At 35.3% G+C, this 9,848-nt stretch overlaps 1 protein-coding gene across 2 annotated transcripts in view; it reads right to left on the bottom strand.

The window, feature by feature from the left end:
• Positions 1-6,175: 6,175 nt before the first annotated feature.
• Positions 6,176-9,848, bottom strand: part of LOC144434577 (uncharacterized) — a 21,465-nt gene continuing 17,792 nt past the window's right edge. Inside the window, exons 1-2 of one of the 2 annotated variants that reach the window (XM_078123045.1) lie at positions 9,177-9,191; positions 6,176-7,113 (exon numbers count right to left, since the gene is read on the bottom strand). In XM_078123045.1, the coding sequence (XP_077979171.1) occupies positions 6,670-7,113; positions 9,177-9,182 (450 nt within the window). In that variant the 5' untranslated portion in view covers positions 9,183-9,191 and the 3' untranslated portion in view covers positions 6,176-6,669. Of the gene's footprint in view, positions 7,114-9,176; positions 9,192-9,848 lie in introns of those variants that run through there. The other variant, XR_013480830.1, reaches the window with a different exon arrangement.

Below are 9,848 nucleotides of genomic sequence, written 5' to 3'. Positions count from 1 at the left end.
TTGTGTGAGAAAGTGTGTTGATGGTTTATGAACCGCTGTTTAAATGTATTCTCTGTCAGTCCAATGTAAAATTTTGGGTTGTTATTCACGTGAGCACTGTACACAATATTGAATAGTCAATTCCCGTATTACAACTCTGCAATTACTCAGTCTTTTAAATGTTTCTATGTGGTCTCTGCTGATTGTTGTGGGTCTTGATTGTACTAGCCATATTTTCCATACAACTATATTTGATTTTCAAGTTTTTCTTGTTTAAAAGCTTAATGTATTTTGGTGTCTTGTGAAAATGCATCTCAACAAGATTGCCAGAAAAATATTTTGCTAATATTTGTCTTGAACGCTTTTGCTAAATGGTGATTTTAATCGTACAAGTTGTATGATAATTGTGTATTTCATTTTCTTCCCTATATTCGGGCTCTCCTTCATTTTCTTCCCTATATTCGGGCTCTCCATAAATATCCGGTTTTTCTTATAACTGCTGCACTATTCTACGACGAAGGCTTGAAAAGCAGCATTTGTTTCAAACACTTCTTTGTTGCAGGGCATGCTGGATACCCTATTATTAATTTTTTCGTTATCGGGAGGTGACGTATTATTGTCGGGGTGGGGTTTGATTGGGTGTTGATGTACACTAGTTGGTCATTTGGATTTCTGTATGGACTATATTCCCCATTTATAGTGGTGTCTAGAAAATGTCGTTAGTCACACCGCAAACCTAAGTGTATCAGACAGAATTGATAAGAACTTAGATCATAATCAATTACTTAGAGTTGGTATTAGCTAGCTTACTACACACACTGTATACCACTTTGAAAGATTTTTAAACAATTGCGATCACATATTACTTTAATGTCGAAGAGAACTGTTTTCAAACTGTTTTCATAACTTCCTTATCACATAAATACGTGCATATCTTCTACGGTGTGACGTCAAACAGGGGTGATTTCAGAGCATATCACCCCTGTTCTACTGAACTATTTTTTCTCCGTACTGTTCGAGTGTTCGTGTCAATCCTACGCTACGATCGAGTTTATCGTAATAATTATGTGCTTTCAAAACGTAAATGTATACAAATTACGTTACATATCTCCTTGGATGGCATGAGTTTGATACGTAGAAGTCCTTTTCTTTTTATTTGATACATTTTATTCTATCTAAAAATCACGTAGATTATCGATGTAGCAGCCGGCAAGCTTCCGATTTTCCGTCGAGCTCAGATATCCGAACTTACACAACCCGAGAAAATATGATTAAAATGACGGCACAAAAGTCGTATTCGGACAATTCTACTTACGTTTTAAATTAAATTCGGTATTACATGTACATCGCAAGGTTATAACCGATCATTTTGGTTGAGAAACCACACAACAGTATGACCGATATCATACATATGGTAAGCTTGACCTCGCGACAGGTCACGCGATTATGTAATTTGCATAGCCGTTGGGCGCCATTTTTTAATACGCGATGAAGAATATAGTGCGATGAAACGATGCAGTATTCGTAAAATACGATTAAAATTTTTAGAAAAATACGAGGAAATACTTAGTTATGTGATAAATATATAAATAAATGAAATCAATGTTAGTTTTACGTCATAATGCTCCTCGTATGATTCCGCAGACTACAAATTCTCGCCTACCGGCTCGAATTTGTATTAGTCCGCGGAATCATACTCCGAGCATTATGACGTAAAACTAACATTGATTTCATGGGATTATATATAATTATAAACGTGTATGTATTTTACTTCTTATGAATCATTGCATATAGTTTATGCTAAATATAAAAATTCATTGCAATTCCGTATGGATGAGAAATACGATTTTATTTGGGTTATTGATAAAAAAAACTTTAATAGTATTGTTTCGTCGTAAAGAAACGATTTGAACCGGCAAAGCCCAGGTCCATGTTTGTCACTCAATAAAGAAAGAAAGAAAGAAAGAAAGAAAGAAAGAAAGAAAGAAAGAAAGAAAGAAAGAAAGAAAGAAAGAAAGAAAGAAAGAAAGAAAAACTGTGTGTAAAAGGTTTATTATCATATGCAAGGAATTTATTTGTTAACAAATTGAATTAATATAAGAAACCATTATTTAACTTCCATTCAGTTCATGTGTCTGTTACTTCCCAATATAAAACATTATTACTACATGTACGTCACTTCCACACTGTTCATGTGTCTGTTACTTCCCAATATAAAACATTATTACTACATGTACGTCACTTCCACACTGTGCATGTGTCTGTTACTTCCCAATATAAAACATTATTACTACATGTACGTCACTTCCACACTGTGCATGTGTCTGTTACTTCCCAATATAAAACATTATTACTACATGTACGTCACTTCCACACTGTGCATGTGTCTGTTACTTCCCAATATAAAACATTATTACTACATGTACGTCACTTCCACACTGTGCATGTGTCTGTTACTTCCCAATATAAAACATTATTACTACATGTACGTCACTTCCACACTGTGCATGTGTCTGTTACTTCCCAATATAAAACATCACCATAAATAAATATATTGATAACTTGTGTTTACTTGCGATTACTTTTGTTTACCAAATTTTCTTTAAAATCCATTTGCTGTTCACACACAACAAACTCTGCACACATTATTTTACAATCGAGGAAATAGTAACATGGACTTGCATAAATATAGTAAAAGTTATACATTAATCAAAATCTATAATGTGTACCCACTTTTCATCCATTGTATACGGCTACTTTGATTACAGCATAAGCTTCTTCCTCACAAATAAATGTTATTCAAAGCTACATCTTAGTATTAATTCAAGTAATGCGACATCATCTCAGAAGAAGGGGCCTTTCTTTTACTTACAAGTACAATTCTAGCGCTACTCACCATCTAACAAACCAATCAATAAGCTTTTCTCTTGGTAGTGTTCTCTGGTTATCGTAATTGCTTCACTTGATATTACTAAAAATCATTCATTCGTACCAGATGCAATTCAAATCTAATTTTATTGGCTGAGTGGGCATGGCTGCCAAATACTTGTTCAAATCTGGTACGCTGTAAAGTAAAAAATCTTCTCTGATGAGAAGTTAATAAATTTGCTTTTTGAACTATGTAAACTTAATGCCAAGATGGAAATAGACTTAAACTTATGCTCTTAGCAGAATCTGATGTAGAGATGAGATTATAGATGCGCCAAACCGATGTCTAAATCCGCTTAAAAACAAGTATTGTACGTACAAAATGACATCCTACAGAGTCTCATTTTATGTTCAATTTTGTTTATAATATTATACACTAATATCAGATTATATTCATAAAATGTAACCATTCAAGATCGAAACCACCCTAAAGCTGTAATCATATCACAATATAATGTAACGAAAGAAATGGTCGAAGTATAAAAATATCATATGACATGACGACATAAATATCCTGAATATTGCATAGTTGACGTCATGCGACTTACAACAACAAGTTCTAGTATTTAGGCGGCAATACTGTGTCGTGACGTCATATTTAAAAATATTGACATATATTGATTGGAAAGGAAATGACCCAACATATATTGAATGTATTCAAGGATTGTGTTCTTAAATAGGGAGACAGATATGCACTCACGCACGTACGCACACATAACGACATAGACAGACAGATGGACGAACAGATGTACAGGCAGGCAAGCAGGCAGATTAGACAAACAGACAAACAAACAAACAAACAAACAAATAAACAGACAGACAGACAGACGTGGTGTGTGGGCGCATTGAAGAAAATTTATGTTATTTATTTGTTTATAATTATAGAAGGAACTGACAGCTTTAGGAACAAAATTTTTAATTTGAAATTGCACCTCTTTTAGCTAAGCTACTCTTCGCGAAACGTTATTTTTCCCTCCAAGCTCTCTCCGTATACTATACAATAATCAGTGACAAATGACGGGAACATGAGAATCGTGGATAAGTGTAGCATCATTGTTATTACCAATTGGGAAATGATTATAGCGTTTGAAAGCTCTGTTGTCATCCTCTCCTAATAGTCACCTAACTCGTATTTTGCCATCCAGTAGTCATTGTGTCAGTCATCAATTCCACAAGTTAATGATTCGTATAATCATAACGAGTCGAGTACTTAGCTAGTGTGGGAAACGAGCGATAATAAGTGGAACGTGGGGAGATATGAGTACACTCCGATGTGATGTACGATGTATTTACTATAGATTCATTCACCTGTTTCTTCATTCACCTTGAAGACAAACTGCAAGTGTCAGTTAAGACCTCAATTCAAATAATACGTCGTCTTTTTGCTACTTGGGTACATCTCCAGTCCATACATTTGATAATATCGATATCGTTATGATTTGACCATACAGGTTATGTGTCACGTCATGAAGTGTTACTATACAGGTTATGTACATGTGTCACGTCATGACGTGTTGCTATACAGGTTATGTGTCATGTCATGAAGTGTTACTATATAGGTTATGTGTCATGTCATGAAGTCATACTATACAGGTTATGTGTCACGTCATTAAGTGTTACTATACAGGTTATGTGTCACGTCATGAAGTGTTACTATACAGGTTACGAGTCACGTCATGAAGTGGTACTATAAAGGTTACGTGCTATGTCATGAAGTATTACTATAAAGGTTACGTGCTACGTCATGAAGTATTACTATACAGGTACAGGTACGTGCTGTGTCATGACGTGTTACTCTACAGGTTTCTCTCTCCAACCTCAATGACTAGACGTTTTGCTAGAGCCAGACGATACAATGTAGCAATGTTAGTAAGATATTCATCTATTCAATAACATAAAGCATTGTTCGTAGGAATTGTGTCAAACCAAACCATGATTTGTTTCAATTGAACTGGTTTCCATTGTAGAATATCGATTGAAGGATTTATAGCCACAGGAAGTAAGGTTGACCTGACAAGGTCAAGTACATCTAACAACCTTGTGGAACAAATGAAATAGTTTCATTTGGTTTAAATCCTATTCACGTACCTCTGATGTCACATTCGAACGCGGGGGAAAATGGAGTGAAAAATTGCTTTGCAAGCTTGTTATTTATAAATAATCTCGTCTTGAGTGATAGTCATTTTAAATAGTATACACTCATTTGCTTGTTTGTTTGTATGTTAGAAATATTACGACAGATGATAAAATCTAGCAATAATATTTTGTCGCTCCAGGCGACGTTTTGTTTCAACTCTGCTGGTTTCCATTCTGAGGAGCTATTAGTCAAGTTTATTCTATGAAATTCGAAATCGTTCACGTGCGTGGTGAAGGGCGGTTCCATTTCATATTAGGTTTGTCACAGTGAAAGTTGGCTAAAGTCTATCTGTTTTCATATCAGCACTTTGAGATAAATTCAGAACGTTTGTTTAATAAAGTAGTCTTGTCATACAACATTTATGTGAGATGTTGCATCGCTTCTTGATCGACACATTTATATGTTAGGCAGCTGCACTTGTGTTTGACCAGTCTATGGTGTATGTCTGCCCATTTCCTTTTAAATACCAGGCATGTTTTTAAAGCTCGATACATTACTGGTATCTCTTATGCGTGAACGAAGTTAACGCATTTTTAACCTGTTTTCTGTGAAACCGAAATATTTGTTGGTAATATTAGACAGCAGTTCCCGTCTGAAACATACAGGTAGACAGGCAGACAGCATACATGCTTACATTCATACATTCACATCGTAATATTCACCTTTCCACGAACGCACACACGCACACATGCGTATGTACGTACGTACATACATACATACATACATACATACATACATACATACATACATACATACATACATACATACACACACACACATACATACATACACACACACACATACACACACACATACATACATACATACATACATACATACATACATACATACATACATACATACATACATACATACATGCATGCATGCATGCATGCATGCATGCATGCATGCATGCAGGCAGGCAGGCAGGCAGGCAGGCAGACAGACAGACAGACAGACAGACAGACAGACAGACAGACAGACAGACAGACAGACAGACAGACAGACGTATTATAACTTGCTCTAAACCCTTCGTCCATTGTGAAATAAAACACAAAGCTTTTGAAGTATTACGCTTTGAACCAACTTTTTGGTAAATAATCAGTTTATTATACATGGTTGGTATGCCACTGATGTATACATTCAATGTCCAGACGAAGAAAAAATGTGTGTACCCAAAGCAATGAGATTGTCAAAACAGAAACATCCACAGTCAATGTTATTGAAATGAGTTAAATAAGGATGATACATTACATTATATTATATATTTTTAATTTCAAGATTTTCTAATCGCCAACATGTTGGCCGTTAAGAAAAGTGATCTCAAATTTACAATTACAATATCATCTGAACAAGCTAAACATCTTGTCAAGTTATTACTCAGTCGTTTTCAGGTCAATACACAGAAATAAAAACGATATATTTTGTTTTTGACATTATTTGGAGGTAATGTGAAAATCCATGGACAACAACAAGTTCAAGTCATAAATGTAGAACTTACTTGATATCACAATGTAATTGTAACAAAAACCCATGTGATACACTTGTACGGAAAAAGTGAATTATTTACGGCCAGATACTGCAATTCAAAAATGTTTAGTGTTAGCTTCAGTGTCAATATTTGACTATTGGAATTGTACGAAGTTGTCAGCGACGTCATTCGACTGTCGCTTGTCCTGTTGGTTATCTTGCAGTTCGTCAAAAACATAATTAAGAAGGACAAGGTCTTCCTCAGTGATCGGATGTTCGGGATGAACGCTGTAAACGTTACTTGTTTTGTCGTTTTGTAATTCGTATGGCAACGCCTGTGGTAGTGTTGACCTTCTTGACATTCGATACCGTAGGCACGACACAAACACACACGCTGTTGTGCAACACTTGCACGGACCGTTACAGAATCCTTTAACACTTTTTTTTGGACCTCGTTTATTGACAGACAGCATGCTGGCTTCAGGCGATTCCCAAGACAGGCCTTCGTTTATACCATGTATCTTCATTGGATAAGATGTGACATAGCATGTTACTGCAAATAGCAGTGTTGCCAAAAGTGACCAACTGTATGGAGACATCTGTAAATAAAAATGACACATTAATCAAAGATGACAAGAATATAGGGAAACATATGTTAGTCAACTTAGTCTGGAATGTTATTCACATTTGAAGAAAACTATAACTTTGGAGCGGTAATTTAGATAAACAAAAATAGGTAATTGAAATAGTTTCCAGTGAAATTGCAAGAATTGGGGTTAATAATTCAGTGTCCAGGAAGGGATACATTAATATTGTAAAACGCCTATAAAGGAGATTTCATGGTTTGCATGTCAAACAGTTTGGAAAAGCCTTTATTTGGAATACCTTACATCTGTTCCAGAGGGAAGAACTACGTCTCAAAAGTAATAAAATGACAGACGCGTACATTTCTAGTTAGGACTCGTCAGTGTTCCTTATAAGTTTTTTGAGACTGAGAAACTTAAGAAGAAGGACAAAAAATGGAAAGGGGACAGGGTGGCCTCGCTTGTGGGGCCACGGGGAATGGTCCGGAAGCAAAATCATTTGTGTAGTTGCAATATGAAGCTAACACTTTTTATGGCATACATCGACATTAACTTTATACTAGAATAGTTTAATCTACGTTTTCTGTAAATATTTTCATTTGAGTAAAAATAATATAAATTCAGTTTGTAGCACTTTAAACGAGTAAAGTTGTAAATACCAAGAGTTGTAATTTTCCAAAAAAACTGAAATATCACGTACATTGTACCTAAGTATGTTACTTGGCAACGCATACGGAATTGTGAATTGACATTGTAGTGTCAACTCGATGGAAAAACGTCCAGATTTATCACTGTATATCAATAAACTAGTTAACGGGTCGTTACCACCATCAAATTATTAGACATGATGTCTACCTGTCAAATGTTTTATAAATGATCTTGAATGACACTGTCAACCAAGCAACGTGATTGGACAAACAAGATATGTCTGCCGATTGTGTATTTGACCCTTTAAATCTCTCCAATTAGCTCTTCTTCGCATAGATAAATTATATGGTGACAGTCAATGTCTCAAAACATCTACAGAATCGATATTGAGGTACGTCTAAGGTTTATACGGATAAAGAATGTTTCTCATTTTCAATTACATTATTTAAAAAAAATAAACTTACAAAAATAGCGTGCTTTGTTTTAAATCAATACTTGTGCGCATTGATGTCAAACACATCAGACAATTGAATGAAAAACATGACAATTTCTGTATTGAAAAATGGCTTCATAATAACTAAATTCGATTCATAATTTCTGACAAAGGCCTCACTGTGTATGACTATTCAATTCAATTACTCTTTCCAAAGTACGCATTGTGCCATTATTATAGCTTTCTCAATCTGACCAGTTTTAATTTAGCGTCATTTTATACCCTTGCATATCATTTCGACACGTAGACAAATGGAAAAAAATGTTCTAATGTCGTTGAGTTTAAAAAGAGAGAATATGTGGTATGTACAGTATTGTAGTTTTGATGGGATAAACCACATTAATTATGAATACAGCGTTTTTCTGTTAAGATGTATACCTAATCACAGATTAACATTAATATGATTTGAAAAGTGGGAATATTTCATGATGTTGTGAACACATTCAATAAACGTTCACATTATAATGGCATTGTGGTGCAGGTAGAATTATGGCATGTTTGTGTACTTATAGTCTCGTAGCCAGCACATAAGTGCGAGCAAGTAATTGCCACCTATTAATGTAAAACAACTCTGAGTCATTGCAATTAATGTTACATAGTTGCTTAAAATTCAAATCAAGGGAATACACAATTATCAAATTACTCATGGCGATGTTTGCATTCTACCTATGGACAAGCTAATCTTTCTGCTATTTCTTGTGTACTGTGTACGAATGCGTCCTACGACGTAAGCACTATCAACGTGTGTGCTACGTACCGTACGGATACGTCTTAACGTAAGAACTATCAACTTGTGTGCTACATACGAATTCGTCCTAACGTACGAACTATCAAGTTGTGTGCTACGTACGAATGCGTTCTACGACGTACGAACAGTGATCATTTCGAATGCAACAGAGCTTAATACGGAACGATCAATTGATCAAGTAATACTTACCATCATATTGTGGTAGCAAGGTCACGGCAGATTGTTTACTGATACAAAATTTTGATACCTGACATTTTATAGTTTTTGTAAGCGGAAGTGCAGAGGTGGAAACCCTTCGTATTTGAACATTTGGTGTTTGATGTAGGTTCAAATACACCCAATCAGAGAAGAGTGTGTGGGGAGTCATTAACTCCAATACGATGGTGGGCATTCGCCGTGTGATGACGTTTGATGGTTTCATCTATTCCCCATGGGAAAAAGAATGACTAATTGGAAAACAACATTATGTACATTGGTCATTATCAATTTGTTGAATAGTGATCTTTCATTTTCCTTACAAGAAATTGAATATCATACGAGGTGTTTTACTCGAGCTCAATAACAACTTGTTCCTTGGAATGACAAAATTCTCCTGTGTGTATATACATGTCCAAAGTAGATCATACTGATCTTTGTCCAACATATTGATTGATGTTATCAAGTATTGGTCAGGAAATGTCACACTGCTGTGTTGAAGTTAGCTCTGACTATACACGGTGAACTGTACAATGCGTAATCCCCGGGTGCATTTCGTACTTTCTTTTAAAAAGATGTGTGTCTATCGCTCAAGGTTAAGTTGCTTTTATCATAAATACAGGAAATATGCACATCTTGGTAATTTGATAAACCACATGCCCACGT

The sequence above is a fragment of the Glandiceps talaboti genome, chromosome 4, assembly GCF_964340395.1.
Source record: "Glandiceps talaboti chromosome 4, keGlaTala1.1, whole genome shotgun sequence".
Lineage (NCBI taxonomy): Eukaryota > Metazoa > Hemichordata > Enteropneusta > Spengelidae > Glandiceps > Glandiceps talaboti.
This window is presented reverse-complemented; position numbering and strand designations above follow the sequence as displayed.